The sequence below is a fragment of the Haliaeetus leucocephalus genome, unplaced genomic scaffold (assembly GCF_000737465.1).
Source record: "Haliaeetus leucocephalus isolate CR32 unplaced genomic scaffold, Haliaeetus_leucocephalus-4.0 Scaffold140, whole genome shotgun sequence".
In the NCBI taxonomy this organism is placed as follows: Eukaryota; Metazoa; Chordata; class Aves; order Accipitriformes; family Accipitridae; genus Haliaeetus; species Haliaeetus leucocephalus.
The window spans coordinates 1,227,619-1,249,714 of NW_010972576.1; the positions used below are offsets into that span (position 1 = coordinate 1,227,619).

The 22,096-nt window shown below is 37.7% G+C and overlaps 1 protein-coding gene across 6 annotated transcripts in view; it reads right to left on the reverse strand.

Annotated features, from left to right (window-relative positions):
• The window catches only part of KLHL2 (kelch-like family member 2), a 56,465-nt gene extending 34,935 nt beyond the window's left edge, over window positions 1–21,530 (reverse strand). For 2 of the 6 annotated variants that reach the window (XM_010586068.1, XM_010586067.1), the window contains exons 1-3: window positions 21,411–21,530; window positions 16,906–17,012; window positions 12,154–12,275 (exon numbers count right to left, since the gene is read on the reverse strand). In XM_010586068.1, coding sequence (XP_010584370.1) covers window positions 12,154–12,275; window positions 16,906–17,012; window positions 21,411–21,448 — 267 coding nt within the window. In that variant the 5' untranslated portion in view covers window positions 21,449–21,530. Of the gene's footprint in view, window positions 1–2,371; window positions 2,637–12,153; window positions 12,276–16,905; window positions 17,013–21,410 lie in introns of those variants that run through there. The other 4 variants (XM_010586069.1, XM_010586070.1, XM_010586072.1 and 1 more) reach the window with 3 other exon arrangements.
• Between the last annotated feature and the right edge of the window lie 566 nt (window positions 21,531–22,096).

The following is a 22,096-nucleotide window of genomic DNA, read 5'->3' on the forward strand; positions in this document are numbered from 1 at the left end:
TTAAAGCCACTATTTCACAATGAACAGAAGTTTTTCTAAGGTGACTACAGTATGTTATTCTATTCTAGGAAAAGCTGTTAATGTAAAACATAGCAATACGTAGGAGTAATTCAAATTTTTCTTTCCATGCGTTACTTTACACTTTCCAACATTAAATTTGGTCTGCAATCATGCTAGCCCAACATCTAGCTTAGCTAGAAAGCAGTAGAATTTTCTATTTTTGTCTGGTCTTGGAAAGAAAAATAAAAAATCCTTAAACCAGTTTATCACTTACATCTTTTGCTACCTACTTTTCAAAACTAAAGAAAATCCGTCCTTCTTTGGAAGCTTGTGACACATTACAACCATTTTGATACAGTGAAAACCAACTATTTATTCCTATTTGTTCCTGAGCTCCCTAGGGATTTTTGCGCTATTTATTGCTCATCATGTGACAATTTAGGAGGGACTATAACTAACTTGACTTTCAAAAGCCTTTGATATGGTTATTTCTGGACCACTCAAAGAATTACAGGAGGTTTTTAGGAGCTATGCACAACTCAAATAGAATTCTAAAACACATGGAAAGTTTGAACTTCCCTTATGTTACCTGACACTAACAAAAAAATTCCTTGATAGTCTGTCCAGTGCTCAGGATCACTAGTGACATTATACTGATTTACTAAAACGTGAGCTGAAACTGCAAGGAATAGCCAGCTAGAGAATATAACATTTTTATACAGTCTCAGCCACCTCACTTTCAAAGTTTCTTCTCCGGGGGTATGCAAGGATTATTTTTACATACATGTCTATAAAATCCTATTTGCCCTAGTGATCTGATATTCTTATTCATTTGCTTTGGCACCTCATCTTTTGACCCTTTCTCTAATCCTACACTTGTCTCTAAGAGGGTGCACCTTGCACAGACCGTTGGCATAACTGTGACTTTCAACCTTAATTAGTTTTTGGCACCTTGCTCATGCGTGGCTCTGGCAGCCTACACGCTCTCCTAAATCAGTCATTAAAGAAACAATATGCAGGAAACGAACAGCTGTTATATTTAGAGCTGCAGTGCTGAGTAAAAGTGGTTTATTCTTTTTATCATTTAAATTAAACATGCCTGTTTAAATCCCTCAGTGACTTCCCATTCACCTCCCACAGTAATCAGAATCACATGCTTCTGAAGTGCAGGATTACAGATCAGTATCTCTTCTATAATGTACTCCTGCCTCAACCCCACTTCTGTCTCACCCCATCACCTCCTCCATGAGTTTCTGATTCATTCCTTGGCTCTTACTTAGACCATGCTGACACAGCCAAGCTACAAACCTCTTCACTGCCTTTGCCCAGAAGTCTCTCTTCCAAATAAGCAGAAACAAGTGGTTTTTACCACCCACCCCCCCCAACACCTTCTGAAGGAACAAAGATTCCAAGACAGGGAAAATCTGTGATTCAGTCCATAAGACCTCAGTCTCTCTCTGCAAGAAGTTCAAGATTCTCTGCCTCCCACACACACTGGCATTTGATAGCCCAAGACAGTCTTTTGCAGCCTCGGGGCAATTTTAATTCACTCCTCATACCTTTTGATCCACATTCTAGATTCATCTTTATCTCTTGTGCTCATTCTTGGTTCTGTTTCTCCCTTATGTATTTCTCTTTAGCAACTACAAGCTGGTGTACAACAGCTAAAATTTCTATTCAGGTATCTTTTCATTCTAACAAAGCTCACACCCTTCTGCCTACCCAATTTTCTTTATGAACAAAGTTCTGGGATCTCCCATTCAGCAAGACCATAGCAAAAACCCAGATGTTATAGAAAGATTCATAGGCTGGAAAATGCCAGCAAAATGTGAATAAAGCATCACTTGGAGGACAGAGGGAAATAGCAGCAAGGTATCTTCAGAAAAGAAAAACAAAAAGGCAGGAATGTAAGAACGTGAATACCTCAGTAAAGAGTAGTTGCCATATCTGTGCAACATCTGCTTCTCCCAGTTCTGATGGTCCTGCCACCATTTTTCTCTCTGCCTTAACCAAAGCTACAGGTGTACAGAAACAGCAGTTGCCTTCTCTGCAAACTCCTTGCTGCCTACCTCCTGGAAATTCACCATACCATTTATAACCAAGGGGAGAGATAGTAAAGAATTTTATCCCTAAACAAAGAAGTATGAATTGTATTTATTCAGCTTGCCTTAAAACATTATTTGGGAAGGTCTGTTCTAGGTCTAGCACCACAACGCAAAAGATGGTGTTGAACAGACACGTCCAAGAGACTTTTTAGGAAGACAGCCCAGCTCAAGACAGAATTGAGACAACAGCTGAGCGTTTCTGTCTGCATTGATCTGTGTGGCTGGCTGTGTGTACATGTGCTATATACATGTGATTGTGTACGTACCTACTGGAAATATATGCTCAGCCTCACTACCAGCTGGAGCTTGGGTACATGGAGCTGCAGCCACCTTGCTGTTAACAGGCTACCAGATTCAGCAACCCTTAACACTTTCCTCATGTTAAGCACATGGTGTAATTTCCTTCTGTCACATGTCCAAGTAAGCCAAATCAGAAAAGGAAATCCTTTAGCAGGGCATCAAATGTCCATCAGCCAGGTGTGAGGCTTTGGAACACAGCTTCAACCAAAGCAAAACCCCCAGTTTCTCAGTCTTAAAAATAAACATAGAAAGGGGAGTGACAATGTAGTAGCCGTATCTGTTCTGCAGTGCACATAATATTGTGCCCCCAAAACCGGGCAGTTCTGCTTTGCATGGACATAATAGCTAAAGTCACAAAAGTTATGCTACAGAAAAAAAAATTAGAGAAAAATACATACTATTCAATACGCATTTAAAAACTGACAGAGAGCAAAATATTAAGTTTCCCCACAAAGTTGTTTGCTTAGGATTTTGGTCAGCAGCTCTTTTATGCGAAGCTTACTCACTTAAAGCGCAAATTAATGAAGCTTGTATTCGCAATAAAATATGGCTGTAGAAAGATCACACTCCTCTTTTCCCTTCCCTCCTACACTCACTCTCCTGACAGGCAGGCATGTATAAGCAAATGAAGAATGCATAGTAGGATTATTTCACTGGAAAAATTAGATCATTTACTGTTACCTGACATGTCTTACAATGCATATAAATTCAAGAAGTGTGCCACTGTCTGTCCTCCAGCTAAGCCACATATTATTGTGCCCTGCATTATTAAAATAAAAAAAAATTTAAAAAAGGGTCAAAAGAGGTAACCAGATGGTTGCTTAAGGCCTAATGTATAAAATACGTACAATAGCAAAACACAGTGGTACTCCACTGGTACACTTTCATCACACAGTCAAACAGTATACTATAAGACTGCTTAGTCCAACATTAAATTCTTGCCCAGTAAGACTTAAACATGTTTCTATGAATAGGGTTAGTAATGAAACCCATGTCAGCTTGGATTTAAGCACCTCTCTGCAGTGTCAGCAAGCCCCTGATATTATTAGAACTGTGCTGACATAAAAGAATAAAAGTGAAAGTTTGGATTACCATATAAAGAGTGGTTTCAACACACATCAGGATTAAGTGATTCTTCTTAATTCAGTTTTAATCATGAAGTCATTACGATGAGCCAGTTTTATAAAACATTTTAACTTGAATGACTCCAAATACAACTTCAGAATTTGCAAGAACTTCCAGAATTTAGTAGCTATGCCACTGCAGCCATGATGGAGATGAGCAGAAAGACAAAAGGTTCGTTTATTTTTAAAGCTCTATATGATGATCCAATAAAGAACTCCATCTCCTCCTAAAGCTTTCGTAATATCTGTGTCAGGGAAATAAGATCACCAACTGCCAATAGCTTTTGACACTCAATAGCTCTATTACATAAAACACTTTCTGTAAAGAAACATGCTTTCAAGAATTAGTGCAGTTGCCTGAAACCTATTAGTGAAGAAAAAAGTGAGTTTATGGACAGAAGGTTTTAGGTGTCCACGAAGGCCACACAAAAAGTGATGGTAAGCTGAAATATGATGGTGGAAATATGATGGTTTCAAAATGAAGCTGAGTCCAGCAAACACCCATTGGTGGAGGATATGGAAGATGAGGGAGCCAAAGATCATGATAAATATTTTAATTCCCTCAGAAACAAGCAGGACTGTAACCTGTCACCTCAGGGTTCAATAATTAGCACCTTACTCGTCATATATTGAAGGCAGGGAGGGGCTGTCTGGAAATATTTTACAAGAATTCTCACATAAAAGATCGTTAAAGGAACACTAAAACTGTCACATCAATTAGAAAGTTGAAAGCATCAGTTGAGATACCTTGTCCTTAAGATCTCTACATATAGCGCTGTCTTTCAACCTTTCTCCTTCCTCCCTTCCCAAAACGTTCTCACAAGGGCATAACCCACGAACCAGTGGAGAAAATCACCAGTGAAACTGTGTGGCTGTGCAAGCTGGGATGCACCACGTATTCTTCAAACACTTAAGACAGAGAAGCAGCATTTTGTATTAGCATTCCTGAATTTTACCCCTGATTCCAAGTGCCAAGTCCAATACTTAAAGCAGCAGTTACAGACAACAGTGTTAATTACTCCTTTTTGACAACTGTATTTCATCTAAAAATTAATACAGCTGACAATTTTGGCTGTAACTGCATAACCTGCTTTTACCTGATGAGAAATTATGTACCTGTACCTCATTTGTAAAAGTCATATCTTGACAAATTATCCCCTACCCACAGAAACTCACAGAAGTAATAAAAGAGCTGAGGTATATGGTTTAACACTTGACCCTTCAGCTAAAAAAATTGAGACACATGTACTTGCTGCAGGGGCAGGTACGACAAGTTGTTGTGGCATGCAAGATGATTATCAAGTCCTAACAGGTCAAAACATCTAAACAAGGTTTCATTTGTGCCCATCTGAGGCATCAGAACACAGTGCAAAGACTATTTTCATTTGAATGATGCTGAAAAATTATGCAGTATGACAATTTAACATTTCATGTTATTTAACATTATATGGAGAGAAAAACCCATTTTTGAGCAACTGCATCAATTGTCATCAGCCAAATCTGTCCAAAATGTTAAGCTTACAGAGATTATTTGGGTATCAGAATTCAATATCAGCTCAGAAAAATAAAACTATATGAACAGCTTGAAAGATAGCTGTACAGTTTTAATGAAGACTTGGCCTAACAGTCTGTCTAAAAAACTATATGCTGCATCAAGATACTTTGCTGAGAGTTTCTGGCAGGTTATATTTAAATCACAGGAAATACAGATTCACAGATTTCAGCTCTAAAGATGCTGTCAATGATATTTATAAACTTTAATGTAAAGTCAGAACTATTTTCATTAAAAAAATCTACTGCAGCTATTGACAGAGAAATCAGTGCAATATTGCTCCACTTTTTTAGGGACAGTAAGAGAACAACTTAAACTCATTCACTCAAAAAAAGAGATCTCGGGGGGGGGGGGGAGAAAAAAAAGAAGTATCACTTATCTTCAATAGCATTGGTATTGTCTGACCTAACTTGATTCTTCTTTAGGAGCATGCAGAGTTAAGCAAGGAACCGGCTCAGAAGGATATTCACATGGCCCAGTATTCTGTCTCCAGCACCAAACATGCAACTGGCCATGTATTGCAGGAAAGACTTCAGAAGCTAAACCAAGATGAAAAAGTTGTAAGAAGTGGCTGTCCAGTTACTGTGGAGGGGCAAGAGGATAGTGTACAAAGAACTGTGGGTGGGGAAAAAACTCACTGGCTTAAAACATACATCTAGGAACTCAAAACTGTATTCAATTAATAACCAGGCAATTGCGGTCAGCAGAGACAAATAAAAGTAAACAAAAGGCCTTTATCAACAACCAGCCTGCAAACTTAAGGGATGCTGAATTTAACCTGGGGTACAGCAGTAATAGTTTTATTAAGTTAACTGCATCCGCTAGAAGATTGTGACTGCTTCCAGCCAGAAAAATCGCTATCACTACCCACACTGCCATCACCAAACTGCACTGTCTAGCATAATAGTCTATTTGAAAACCATTCAGTGATTGCTGTTAATTCAGGATAAACTTTTCTTAATGAGCCCTGCATTTCAGTAGAGTGCACAACTAGGGAGGTACTGGACCTATATTAATTATCTGTTTGTCTCTCGGTGACATGCAAGGTGTTAATCATGACCAATAGGGCTGTAATTGCCTAGATCCAGCCTACCCAGCACTCCCTCTTTTCAAGATATACTTTCACTTAAGATGGTTCACTTTCCCTGATTATCAAAAAGTCCTTAAAGAAGAGGTGGCTACAGAGGCACATCTGCAAATTCATCAAGATCAAACTTATTCCCTTCCTGCCCTTTTAGGTTCCTAAATCAAGTGTAGCATTTTTTTCCAGGCATCTATTTCATGGGCTCTGTGAAGGAGAACAGCCAAGTTCCAGTGGAAGCAATTTCAGCATTACTTTGTCTCAGAGCAGTTATATACATATAAAGTATATATATAATGTTATATTTAAAACAGGACCTACTGTATGATAAGATCCAGTGAAAGCTTCACAGCATTCCGTTCAGTTGAATAAATATTTCTTTTATCTCTCCCACCCACTTACACAGCAGCAGGCATACTTCCAGGACACAGAATGCACGTCTGTTCAAGTACTGAAATGAACTCTCTCCTCTTACCATGCCCAATCACACATTTGTAAAGGACAGTCAGCCTTTAGTTCTAAAAAGGAAAAGTCTAGCCCATTTAAACCAGAAAATTTCCTATGTTCATAAAGAAAACTGAATATACCCCTTTGAAAGGTAAGGTACATCTTTTGATCCAATAAAGGAAAGGAGATGCTCTTTAGTGTTCAAAGGTATAATTTATTGGTAGGCTTTAGAAACTTGAAAAACATTCCAAGTTAGGTATCTAAAATGAAACTAGTTTCAAAAAAACATGCTTTATGTTCTTTACACATCACAGTGCTGCTAACTCGTATGAAGACTGTTAGTTTAGTCATCAGTTCGTGTACACAAAATACATCTCTTGAGGATAAAGCTTGACAAGCATCAAAATATTCCTAGGACTATTTTGACTCTCAGCTCAGATACAAAGACAGTATGGCTCTGAAGATTACTGGAGTTTAAGCTATAGTAATTTGATCATATAAGTGCTCAAAGACTGAGGCAAATATTAAGTGATGAGTCTTACAAACTGGCCTATACTTAGTCATTTTACATTTTCTTCAGGCTAAAAGCACACACAAACAGCTGCTGTTGTTCAGTTGATGTGCAGTAGTAAGTTGTTAAACAGGTAATCGTGGAACTGTTGTGATCCTGAACACCCTTAATCTCCTGTAAACTGATGTACCTGTCCCTTAGTGGAAAGGGTACTGAAGGAGGGTATCCAAAACCATCATGAGACCAGGCACAAGGGAAAAACAAACAACAAAAAAACCCTTTTGTTACCAAATCTGATACTCTGGTAATACAAGTTTCAGAATAAACTAGTAGCCCCTAAACAGAGATCAATTCACAAGTCCCACCCACATAAAACTGCACGTGATGCATCATAAGCAGACCACTTCAAAATATAATACAATTTACTCTGAATATTTTGATCTGAGTTTATCCTAGTGCTCAGCAGGACAACAAATAAGGAATGTTATATGCTGCACAGAATTTTATTTTTGCCTTTAAATTAGTATCCAGTAAAGATTAGGCATGGTAAATGTAGACCCTATGTTTAAGTGGACTTTATATTACTGATGGCACATATTTTTACTATATTTTATTAGAACTAGTATCTACTCCTTGGTGGTTTGTTGGGGTTTTTTGTCCTCCTCAACAGAAGTAAGTCTGGATTATTCATTCTTCTGCATTCTATTCTGTGTAATGGTCTCTTCAAAAGATATTCTACATTTTTCTTTCAAACATTTTTAAAATTACTTGTATGCATCGTTCTTCTCCTCCCCTGCCCTCCCATCCCCAAATCAGATGCAAGTTTACAAGATTTTCAGTAGGCCATTCTTTTCTGTTATTGCTGAGTTTTAAAAGATAATTGAACATTTCTCCAAATGGAAAATAATCAATTTCTTTAATTTTTTACTGAAACCAGTTTTAACATGTGGCTGTACTCTGAAAACAGACTCGCAAATTGGCACCTCTTCATAACAGATAGTTTCCAGTGTGAAACTTAAGTCTTGCCTACTAAACTTATTGAAAGATACTCTACTCCTATAAACCAGGCAATGACTTCTGCTGGTTCTGGTTTTGGTTTATTAGAAGTATGATGCTAAAAAGCATAAATATTTACAACAACAAACCACTCAAACTGGCATTATAAGAGGTACCACAAGTTCCTTATCCCACTGCATGATGATCACTTTCATGTTCTCATGTCCAAAGTGAAGCTATATGCAATGTTTTCCCCTGGCAGCAGGGAAATGTCCACTCCCAACACAAGTGTATGTTCCCACACTTCAATACACTAACCCGAAGAATTGTGTGAACACAACAACTGGCAGGCCCATGTTATAAACCAGATCCTCAAAGTGATCCAAGTTAAGAATAATTAAAAAAAAAAAAAATGCCAGGGGGCATGGGGTAGGAAGGAGTGTTGTGTTGTTGGGGTTTTTTATGTAAGTTCAGTGATTCAGTTTATAAAGCAGTCCAGTAAACAGCTGTATCAGCACAGCTACAGGAACAGACTACTGTAGCAGGGAATTGGAAAGGAACACAACCAACATTATCCCATGTTTACCCTAATCACATCCCACTCGCCCTGTATCAGGCTGACCTCTAAAGCCCATAACAAATCCACAGTCAGCAAACAACTGCAGGAATTTCTTCTCCAATATATTTGTGCTCAGTAGAGGCCCTCGGTATATGGCTGACTAAATACGTGCTTAAATGCATACGCAGTGTGGGAGAGTTACTCATGCATGAGCTTCTTATAGTAACTAGCTCTCCCACATTGTGCACTGTGTAGTTAATACCTGTATGGAAATTGAAAAAATTTGATGTGCAAGAAAGTTGATTTGCCTTCTGAAAACATTAACTTTAACATTCCCTTCTTAAAACATGAAAAATGTGATATTGCATTAAGTCTGACATTTAATTTAATTTCAGGAAAAAAAAGAAAAAATAAGAGCAGAGAGTTGAGAATGCAGGAAAACGTGACATAATATGTAAATATGACAAACACTGGTACAGCATTATGCGAAGTGAATGCCATTAAAGATGAATGATAAAATAACTCATTCTAAATGAAGGACAAATACTAGAAGAAAACTAAGAATGTACACATTCATATACCAGCTATCTTACTGTTGGGGGCTGGGGGGAACATATTGAACCAAGAACTGAAGAAAAGAACAAATGTTCTTTTGTATTTAACTAATGTAGTGATAACAACCAGTGCTGAGGGCCTCCCCGTGTTGATAGTTTATGCACTAAATGAATGTGTATTTCTCCTCAATCATTGATTACACCTGACTTTTCTACACACCGCCCTCCCCCTCCCCCTGCCTCAAAACATACAAGAGAGAACACGACAGTGGGGAGCAGAAATGAACAGCTCTTACTCAAAAGTTGCAAAGGCACAGCGAGGATGCAATCTCCTGTCTGCATCTAGATCAAGCAAGATACTAATGAAAGAAGCTCATAGTAAAGCTACCCCCTGAGAAAGACCAGTAAGCTTGGCTATACCATTAAGTATTTGTTTATAATGAGTTTTCATAAATATACAACATAGCTATTTTAATATCAAAGAGTACTTAGCAATTCTACATTACTTAAGCATGAAGCGCTCACACCCTTTTCAAACATTGTATCACATATTAGAAATTAATTCAATACCTATTCTTACTATGTATAACCTGAAGAGACAGAACAATGCACTTGAAATCCCATCAAGGGTATCAGAATAAGAATCATAACCAGCTATCTGGAAGCTGAAGCTCCAGTTTAGCACATTAGTCCAAATATAAAAAAAGTTGAGACAATATTACACGGCATCTTAGGTTTTCATGGTTCTGTACTCCTACAAGATAAATTCTTAACCACTACTGAAATTTCACAATACCTTCTAGCAATACTTATTCCTGTCATATAGACAAGATACTGAGAGCTAGAATTAATCTCAAGACCATGCAACACATTTATTGAGAGAATAAAGTTTTAACCAAGGCCTGACACTCTGCACTACATTTCTAAGTTTCCAGAAATTCACAGTAACAATTTTCCCTCCCTGGCTTTCAGATTTAAGGAAAAGGACTTCCATCAGTGTAGTCATTTTTATCCATAGCATTTAGTCCTGCCATAATGCAAATAAACACTACATATCTAGTAGTAATAATGCGAAAAGGATGAAAGTGATAAAGTAAGAATAGCTTTACATTCATTACCAGTCATATTACAAGTATATTCAGTATCAACATTAAAGTGCAACTATATTGCAATAAATTGAACTCCACTTAAAAGCTCAACTGTCTTCTCAGTAGTCAAGTAACCACAAACCTGTAATATCACCCACCAGGCCACATTATTTATATTACCATCCCCAACATCATCAGATATATCTTCAGATAGGTAATCTGGAGCTGTGAAAATGAAAGCCCTATCAGACTCAGGAGCTTTAAACCTGGAGAATTGTGGCCTTTAATGAGTATGAGGAATAAACGTAACACTGACTTTTCCTCCCCATAAACACAGACGAGTCAGCATTGCCAATGATGGGCTAAAATGCATCTTCCTAGGCAGCACCTACAGCCAAAACACAGTTGGCTGCCTGTTAAGTCCAGTCTGATATTATGGATTAAAAATACAAGATTAAGGTCATTAAGATGTGTCAGCAAGACACCCCTGCTTTAAGAATGAAAAGCCAGCAGGATCAAGTAAGAAGTCTATTAGGGAATCTCTGACACCTCTGGATGTTGCCCAAGGTCTTGCACAGTGATACAGAGATTTGTGCAACCACCAGATTGGCAAGATATAACACAATTTCAGACAGTTTTTTTGCTACCTACACCCATCATTAGAGCAGAAGTAAACAATTCCTTAAGAAGTAGGTGACAAGAAATTAATCTTGCAGAATTAAAAGACTTATGGTATGACCTAAGATATGGAAGGTTTATTAGTAGGATATATGGTTTTAAGTTGGTAATATTTCTCATTTCTAGGCCTTCGATCAAGCATGGCTAAAACTAGCAGCGACCCCATTGGATTCAGCAGCCAATAAAAAGCTATTAATTTCAGCCTAATGCCCAATAAAAGCAATTAATTTCAGAATACACAGTTGCAACAAAAATTTTCAATGCCAAATAAAGCACCATGGTTTTGTCCCCTGCAAACACAGCAAAATAACTGCTAGTAATCTGGCATTGGGCAAGAGCAGAAACAAAGGCATAGCAGCAAGAAGAAAAACCATGAGAATTAAATATACCACCTGATATACAACTAGTTTTAAACTTGCCAAACATCTATGCTAAATCTCAAAAGATAGTGGAAGGAAAATCTACTCTGTCCATCTTCAGGATTTGTGGTTAGAAAACATTAAAGGCAGAAAGCTATGTTTTCTAAGCTTGTGTTTATTTTACTCTAATTGAAGTTTCAGCTTAAGGTACAGCTGATGAGGAAAACTTATTAGCTCTGTGTGGGATGGACAAAACCTTCATGCTAGATATTGGTTGATTTAAAAAAAAAAAAACAAAAACAAAAACAGCAGAAGCTAAAAATTTCTGCACAACTGGCCACTGGCAAGGTACAGAGACTGAGCAGGAGAAAGTACTTTATTCTGCATGGTAGCAGAAAAAAAAATATATTAAAACAAATATAATAGCTTAGTTGGAGAATACGGTTTCACATTTAGGAGCAAATCTACTTTGTTTATATAAATTGCACTAAAGTATCAGAGAGGGGGTGGTACAGAGGTGGTTCACAGCATTAATTTTAGGCAGAGTAGACCATCTATTTTACTGTATTACATAAGGTTTGGCTGCAAAGCCCATTAAAGTCAACTGACTCTTCATTTACTTTGAATTTGAATTTGACCCAGAATTGAAACAGCACGACTACTTGCTTTGTAAGCACAAGGCCTGAAAAAATTCCGGTTTGCAGATGAGATTTCCCATGTCAGAGTTGAACCACACTGACAAAATAAATGACTCTGCAAATTACATCTCTTTTGTTGCAGAAAACATTCTCACTCTTACCTGCACATTTTCTTCTGTAACTTGAATTTCAGCAGTGTAAATATAATCAATAAGTATCCTTAGAGTCCAGCCATCGACTTCCTTGATTCGAACTCTCTTTGCTCGGCTTTCACTCATCTCACCTACAAATACAGTTTATTAGTCAAGTAAGTTACATATAAATAAAGCACAAATGTAGAAGTTTAATAGCAGAAGAACTTTTTGTGTATGATCAGTTGTGACAGTAAAACAACTTTAATAATAATAATAATTCAATTTATTTCCTTCCTCCCTCCAATGAGAAAGGAAGACTTTGTTGTTACCATCATGCGAATGCTACCTGGGTTAACACTTTTACTGCAGGTGACCTATTTTCTCCAGTGTACAATATCAGAAAAATAGTGTTATCAGACCTAAATAAGACTCTTCAAACGCATACAAAAACATTTTGCTGGCAGAGTAAGCTATTAAAATACTCTAGCTTTATTAACTTCTTAATTGAAGGAGCATAACAAATGCAGTCTGGAGTCATTTTATTTAAATAAGAAAAATTATATCCCCACAGAAGAATTAACATACATATTTCTTTGCTTGCCTACTTATTATTCCCTTAGCAATTTCACCTCTGTTACAGATCTGATGTAAGAGTTAAAACTCAAACTAAGATAAAATGGTAAGCAAGGGAAAACTTGTTGGATCTCATTTTGTGGAGGCTGACATATTGGCCATGTGCCACAACTGATCTTCCTATAAAGGCCTGCAAAACAGCTTCCGCCTTCCAAAATATGATGTTTCTCAAAATGCAACATATTGTTTATATCTGAAATAATTGCCCAAAGATACATTTTGAAGTAATGATTATAACCTTCTTCAGGGCTACCAACCACACGTTTGGTCATCTCAGACCTTTAACCCTTTTTGCATTGACTTGCACTGGGAAGCGAAACATGAACTACACCATTTATGTTGGTAGATACATAAACTTGGACCTTGGAAGAATATATCCCAGGCTCTAGATACATCAATTTCTTATTTTTCTATATTGGATATACTCTTATTTCTTTCCCCTCGGCATCTAGAGATAAGGGTATTGATGAGGTAACAAATTTAATGTATACAACAAGAGAAGCAGACAGGATGGGGAAGTGAACAAGAAGATGCTGATCATCACTGATATTTCCTTATGAATTACATACACATTTTCACTGTTTTTTACCCTGTGGTCTCTAGAGTTGGTGCCAAACAATGCATTTTACCCAGTGCTTTTGGCACAGGGATCATCACTGAGAAATTTGTTACCATTATTCATGCCTTCTTTTGAGCTGAAGGGTAAGGAATGGCATTTTAAATCAACCCTTTAAGTGGTAGGAAGTGCAGAAGACCATATACAGCAACATACTACTACATGGCAGCACAGGTTGCTAGCATTCTAGAAAACACTGATGAAGAACCACATCAAAAACAGCAAAATCCAGCCCCTGCCAAACTTTCTCTTTTCATCGGCTCTTCTGAAACATTTCCCTACACCTTTGAAGGATGACTGCAGCGTGTTCTCTGCAGGGCCCTGTATTGCAAGTTCTTACTTCTAGTTTGACACAGATTAAACCTATTGATCTTCAGAGCATGTATGCTGCAAGTTATTTATTATGCAAGCTGCTGTGGAGGTGGTCCTTTGGGAAAATTGTGTGTGTGGGAGAGCAGAGTTTGATATTCTGCAAGCACATTAGGTTTGTTTTCAGATTTTATGTCAAGGCTTCTAGAGCCATGGTTAGGCACCTTCTCTGTTTAACAACAGAGCCCAGAATATACCCAAAAAAACCAAACCAAAAACCCCAACAAAAACTAAAGACTTGCTTCTACCTTTCATGCTAAACAGACATGCAGTCTTACTATGATTCTAGAACAGTCCTCTTGTGATCCAGACTTGTTTGACAGATCATATGCAGGAAACCATAGATTCACTTGCTAGGCAGTCTCAGTCTAGAATTCTGAAGAACTCTGTTCATGACTGAGAAGTTGAACCGCCGTATCTCCATGGAGTTGTTAGCGACAGAAAAGCATATTGTGAACAGAAAGGAAAGCACTGAGCTGATCCACTCTCCCAAGCAGGAGCAACAGAGCACTAGTTGAGTTGAAGTTACTAAAAGGCTATCTAAAAGGTATATATGGTTCCTTACGTCTATCTAAAAGGTATATATGGTTCCTTACAACGTAATGTAAGGAAGGCTTTTTTTTTTTTTTAAACAGAATTTCACAAATAGAGAATGGAAGCAAAGAGTAGGTAATTGCCTACAGATAACTGCCCTCACAGAAGACAAAATTTAACTTAGGTTACCCTTGTCCCAAGCCAGGCCCTATGGCCACTGAAGTGTCCCTTCGCTGATGTTTTATAAACCTTTCCTCTAAACATTTAAGTGTATTTAATTCAGATCGCAATACATACTTCTAAAGAATTCCACTGTTTACAGAAGGAAGAATTACTCCTAGTGACATAGTCCCAGACATTTAACCTTCTTCCCCCCACCCCTGACCCCTTATAGGATAATTGTTACTAACTTACTAAATTTTGTAACTTTAAAAGGCAGTAACTTTTTCTTTCTGGGTATTTAATAGAGCTACTTCTACCATTACAACTGCAAACAGGAAAAAAAAACCCAGGTAGAGGGTTTGATCTCAGTTAATGCCATCTCCCGGCCTTCATAGCAGTCAGTACCTAATGACTCAGAGAAAGATAGAAGTAACCTGTAAACATGTGTCTAAATATAAGCTTCTAATTTCTAGTCAAGAAGTAACCATGAAGCATAAAAGTGCAATTTTTTTTATTGTCTTTTCAGTCACTGTTTTATTCTGGATGGAGGAAGATACTCTTCCATTTGGCTGTAGCTGGTTAAGGGATCAAACTTGCTTATTTGAACTGGCAGATGACTGGATGAGAATGTAAATCCACCCAAGAAGTGTGAATTGCAGGGTTCATGGAGATAACAGTTATGATGAACTTCAGGATTTTTTTTTCTGTGGGAAATGGCTGAAATGCACCAACACCACAGCTGGGCCTTGCTGAAAGCAGCCTATGAGACTAGTATAAAATCTGTTGATAAATCTTGAAGCCACAGCTGAATTCTATTTAAACCCACCAATTTGGTTCACCAAATACACAAACATTGCCACAGATGTATGGATTAAACACTTCCCACCCATTACTCAGGTGAGCATTCTGACCTCCTGAACCACTGGGGGTAAAAGACAACCTACATTTAAAGACATAAAACAAGCAAAAAAATTTCAAAAGGACTGAAGCAAGGGAAGAACCAAGATTTCTGTGACTGTATCTGGAGAGTGGCCACAGACACTGCTGCACTGGCATTCCTAACGGGTAATAAACCTCTCCACAGAAAGGCCAGTCGGGGCAAGCAGAAATGTCTTAACCACAGAAAGCATAATATAAAGCCATAGTCTGAGTAAAGAGTATTTTCAATGTCACAGTCAACAACAGTTAGTCTTTAATACAGAATTAATGCAGGAGACTTGTGTTTCTCTGTTACTAAGGTGATGAAAAGGAACCATCAAAGCAGCTGTTTTCATTCTAACTTTAAGGACAGCAGTAAAAATTAAGAAAGAATGTATCAGTCACCTGGAATGTTTGTCTCAACCACAAATGCAAACTTGAATAACTACTAGAGGAATAGATATTTAATTTTACACACAACTTTAAAGCATTGATGCTGCTAGTAGCGACTCCACTTCTAGTTTTGGTTGTGTCAAAACATTTGCGTATAAAATCAAGAATAATCAGCTGCTTCCCCAGGGCACAACAGTATTTCAAATTTCATCAATCTTCCAGTTGCATACAATTAAAGTTATTAAAACTCCAATTTGCTTGTATACTGGCAGGCCAAAAGTCACATTTCTGCCTCCACCTGAGCTGGTGGTCAGAAGCAATATGCTGCAGAGAATTCTTTTAATTTCAGACAGTCAACATTAACTACCAAACTGGCATGAGATTTGACAAGGAACAGACAAAACTTCAGAAGTTAATTTTAACATGCATTTAGTAGCATTCTCAATTTGACACCAAATTCCACAGGATTTCAATACGATTTATAACCATTATGGCAATTAAACCCACAGCACAGGAATTCAGCTGGAGGCTCCTATGAACCTGAACCTGTCTTAGCCTCGCAAGCCCTCAGCATTCCTGTTGTAGCAGCAAAGCAGTAACTTGGCCTGCATGGAGCAAACAGAGGCAGAATCAAGCCTGCACAGAAAAGTTGTGGCAATGATGCAGAGTACATCTGTCACGGAGAATTACCCTAAAAATATGAAAACATGCACTCTAGCTATAGGCTGCCAAAGCCACAGAAAGCTTTCATATCTACTAACAGCCTAGAGTACTCAGGGTCTGAAGAACGTAGCAGCAGCAGTTGTTAAAGGACATAATTTACTCCAAAATTCACATCAGAGTTATTTTAACCTTCTTTTGGATAAGCGAGATTACTAGAGCCTTAAATGGTATAACAACTCTACTATTCCTGGCTGGCTTAACATATAAATTTGTTTAAAGGAAGGAGACTTTTTAAAGCATTCATCATGCTAACAAAGAATAAGTTGCCAGTATGTCCTTAGACTGCAAAAAAAAGTTCATTAAGAAACTCAGATGTTCCTATTGGCTGATCTAAAAATTAAATGAGATCCTAAAAAGCAAAAGTCATTTAATTTTGTGCTTTATACAGTTGGATTGGATTAGAACATAGTAAGTATTGAAACATTTGGTACCTGTAAACATGGCATGGAAGTAGGGGCTGCAGGCGGCTAGCACAACTCTATGCGCTGCAATTTCCATGTCTTCAGCTACTATCGTCACATCACACAGCAAGTTTTGACTATTTAGAAATATCAGAGAAGGCAATTTCACATAAATAAACTACAACAGAAAAGCATATAATATCACACACAATTCCTTTTCCCACGGTCTCAGAAAAGCCAGGCAGACAATGTTGATGAAGCATTGTTTTTAAATGCGTTACACAACCACATGGCTATTACTCAGTGGGATTACAGATGGTATTTGGGTACACAGAACTTTCTAAAAATCAAACTACTGAATTGTGATTTCTCGCACAGAAGTTTTCTGCATTGAATAACCAAAATTTGTATCAGCCCAATTTATAAACCTTTTCACTGGAAGTCTGGGCCTCTTTGAATAACTATGATAGAAAAAAGAATTTGATATACACAAACACTAAAAAACTGAGGCAAGAAATAAGACTTTACAGATAACAAAGAATCCAGACTTCAATTGTGATGCCTGTGTCACATCACACTGAAAGCTTATGCCTACTTAACTGTTCAAAATCACTACTTGATCATCTCTGTATTTACTGTTATCCAGGCATTTTTCATACACAGCCCATGCACACAAGAGCAATTATTTTTTCCACTCTGACCAGTTTAGAATTTGTCATGGTTAAGTTCTATATCTTGCCTGACTTTTTATGTGCATTACATCCATTTGCATTCTTGTCCTTTGCGACTGTAATACATATTTCCTCCCTCTTCTGTTGCAATGAAGGCACATCTCATTTATAATCATTCCTAACGCAGGTGTTTCCAATGCAGTTTACAGCTATTGGATATACCTCTTCCAGTTAAACCCACCACACTATGTACTCTTTACAATCCAATTTTCTGGATGGAAAGAGGAGGGGGAGAAAAAAAAACAAAACACCATAACACGAAAAGGCTGCAATTCCCCAGCATCTAAATAGCCACTGTTGCCTTTTATTTCCTTCTCATGCTAGCATTCTCCCTGTAGAAGTAGCATACAATCCACAAAACTCAGAGCCAGGGCAACAAAAGGAAGAGAGGAAAGTACTATTTAAAAGAACATATACCTTAGGGACAGAGCTAGAGCTGTACATCAATCCAGTGATCTCTATTCTCAGTACTTTTGAAAAGACACATTTTTACCTTTCCTGCCTGAATATATATTGCCATCAGAGTGCATACTTTCTGATAGTTTGCAATTACCACACAGAGTTGTAGCAGAGACTGGGGTGAGCAGTTGCATTTTGCTCTGACAGAGCTAGAGGTCTCAGCCAAACTGCTCAGATATTCACCTCAGTCCAAAGAAAACTCTATGTTTTCTCAGCCTCTTCAATCATCCAATTTCTTTGAGTGCAGCCTCAAGTAAGGTGGCCTTGTGGAGGTCACACCCCAAAAATTTTGGTGGTCACAACTAACCTTTCGGGCCATATTGCAATCCTGTCATTAGAATATTTTCCCCCTTTCAGTCCTTAATACCTACAGCAACTACCTAAATCTCACAGGTTTAGCCTGCAATATGGTTATCATCAAAAAAAAGGTGTATAAGGTAATGACCGTACCCAGATGAAACACACAATTCAGAGGAGCTTGAAAACAACCATTACATTTATTATACAAAAAATTGAAACAGAAAGCTGCACATAAGAGGTCATGAGATACCCAGCTTTTTCAGACACCTGCACTTATCCCAACAACAGGAACAAAAGGTTTTATACTTAGCTGCACAGAAATACCAAAGATAACAATGAAGCCAGAAGCAACAGAATTACATCAATGCAAAACTCCAGCTAATTAATTACATTGCACGTATATAGACATAGTAACTTCGAGGTAGTCCAGATGCATCTCTAGTCTGGAACTGCATTAGGTGAATGAAAATGTTCTGCATTACTACAAAGCTGACAAGCTAAATAAACTACTAAATAAAGAAACAAGCTTATAAACTTAATCATGTACTCTGCTGCAAGCATCCTGTGGCTTCCACAGCAACTCAGCACCTTCATTTCATGAGGGCGCACTGATTTATTTTACAAAAGCTTGCGTTCTGAAGTGATGCTTGCTAGTATAGAGTGACTGAATGAACAGAGCTGTGGGGGGCACAACATCTTGGTAAAGGAAGTGAGAAAATGGGAAATGGGGGGAGCAAAAAAGTATAGATTTAAAGAACAAATAACTGTTCACCAGCTTGCAGGTTATTCTTCATTGGTTTATATAGAGAAAGGTCATTGCCCACATCTTCCAAAGATTTTGGTAGTCTTGTTTGTAAGAATGAGTATTTTAACAAATATAGGTAAGGTCAAATTCTATTGTGATAAAAGCAAATTATAATGAAGAGGAAAGATAGGCATCAGAGGGTAATTTTTTCATATGACAAGAACTAATTAGCTATCCTAATGATCTCTCTGACTCAGTGTTGAGGTGATGGTGAGTAATGAAATGACAAAAACTACCAAGGACAAAATTACTCACATTTGTCAAAATTTGAAGGCCCAGAAAAACCCCCATATGAGCTAATAGAACCAGGCAACTTGACAGCAGCCAAAAATGCAATATAAACTCACAGACTTAAGCATTCCAAAACCAATATATTTTAGATGCTTAAGCAGATGATTTCTTCACTAGTTATCCACTTTCTGAAGAGTATACCTCTGGCAAACACCTGCTTGTGCTACACTAGAAGAACTGAGATAGAAAACACTTTAAAAATGTAATCGATAAAATAAAAAATATCATTTACTTGATTAATATTAGGTCTTCATTTAGAGTAATGAAGTCTGAAACATTTCTAAAATATTTCAGTTTATTATTTCAAACAAATAAATGCAAATATTAAAGTTTATAATCTTATCTCATTAGCACTTACCATTTTAAGAGCTCTACTCAGCTTAAACAGTAAATATTGCTGCATCAACTACTTTAAGAAATAAGAACTACAGTTAAGGTTTGCATGGCACTGTTCCTGTTCCAGCTTTAACTATTTATACATGTATGACAAAATTGCTCAAATTGCATCTACAACAATCTGAATTTAAGTAACCATAGAAACTAAAGTATATTCTGAAAATAATCCACGGCCTTCAACAATGCACTCTACTGGAAGACCACATATCTTTTACTTGCGACATAAAATGCAGGTAAAGTTTCCGATTTCTGAAACTGTTCGTCATCTAAACTCTTGCTTATCCTTAGGAAGCCATGGCTACTGGTTCTAACCAGGCTCTATTACACTCCTTGAGACACTGAATCTGGTTAATGGGATCCTTGAAAAAGCCAAGGGTATAAGTAAGGTGAAGCAACAAGTGTCAGTCCTTCCAATATAAGGAAACTAGGCTGTTAATAGACTAGAAAAATCCCATTATCCTCAAACTATGGGAGTCTTTGAGCTGGATTTAAGTCATTTATAGTCAGCATATGATTTTCTCCAACCTTACAGTACAGTACAAACTGTCACAGCCAGATAAATACATTGATCTGATCACAGTATCTACCATAGTATTAAAGATTTACCCATATGGAACAGCGAAGACCAAAGGCAGAGGCATACTTTAATAGGGTATCAGTTGCTGTCTTTTTGAAGTGAAGCCTCTCCAGTTTTTAATCTTATATGGGAAATAACAAAAGACTACAGGATTTTCACACCCTCCGGTATTGTCTACACTAGAGAAGTGTTTTATTTATTTAATTTCTCCATTGTTGCTGTTAGCTATAAAGCTGAATTACTGTCAGTGATAGTTGTGAGTCCTAATTACCAGAGCTCAGTTGCGAGCTCTAATTACCAGCTGTCACAGTTTTCAACACCATCTCACCTACTCATATGTAGAAAATAAATCAATATGGGTGCTAAGAACAGCATCAGCACCAGTCTCCCAGTTTTGCTGAAACTGATGGTAGTATCACTCAAGGTCTTACAAAACTTTATTGAGTAAAGTTACTTTCAACATTTGATTTGAGAGTTCATCAATTTCTCCTGGGGGCAAGCAAAAGATAACTAAGAAAAGAAAGCATACTGTCAGTTGGTTTACACTTGTTAGACTGTGACCTATGTCTCCAGACCAGAAAATTTTGACATTTTTCCAGTTCACAGCCTACCACAAAAATCAACAACAGGCATACGAAGAGCCTTGGGCTCAACTAGAGTCACTTTTCACCTATCCAGGGTCAACTACATACAAAACAGGATCAGTAGCTGCAACCCCTTAAATACAACCCCTAAGTATCTTTCAAGTCTCATAAACCTAGTTTTGATTAACTTATGAGGGGCAAAAACATACTGCATACATTACAGCTATCATCACATGACTATCATTCAGCTATCACTTCATTGTACCTTTAAAGCTTCTCATCAGCTACACTTCTGGAATTGCATGTTCTTAATAAATAAACTATTATTATTAACTTAATAAATGCCAGTGAAAGTAATGGACTCCAGGCAGATGTATACAGTGAAGTAATACCTTCTTAATTCATTCATAACTTTAAAAGCTTTCTTCATGTGCCATGGATTTACTGTAACAGGACAGTGAATTTCAGTGTTATCATCTTTCAGATCCAAGGGCTTCTGATGGCAAAGTTTGGTACATCTGGAAAGAAAGAAAAAAAACCAAAAGAGTTAATACTTCTGTTTAATTTCCAGTTCCATCACTCTTATTTTCTCCAACTTCATCTTGGGGAGGAGAAGATTTATACTTCAACTTATTCTTTACTCCAAGCAATTTTGGTTTCCCCATTATCAACAGTGTGGAACAGTAGGTACAATTCCCGAGGAAGCAATAAACTGGTGACCAACACTAGTGAAGCTGACAGAGGCACTCAGGGCTAACAATAATCTCCACTAAGGAAAACATGAAGATGATGCCCTAGAATATTTCCAATAAGCCCTGAAGTTAGGGGAGAAGCAGAGGTTCAGGAACTTTTAGCCTGGTGCCCATACAGATCGATGGCAGAATACAGCATCCATCACCCAGGTCTCTGAATGCCTTCACCACCTGCGAGACAAGAGGCACTCTCTGCCCTTCCACCAGGACCTCCCTTACTGGTTCATGCAGCTCCCAGTTCATCTCTGGTAGGAAGACCACATGATGGCTACTGTAATTGTCCAGGCTTTCCCTAGCAGCAGCATGAGACATAGCTGAGTATGAGA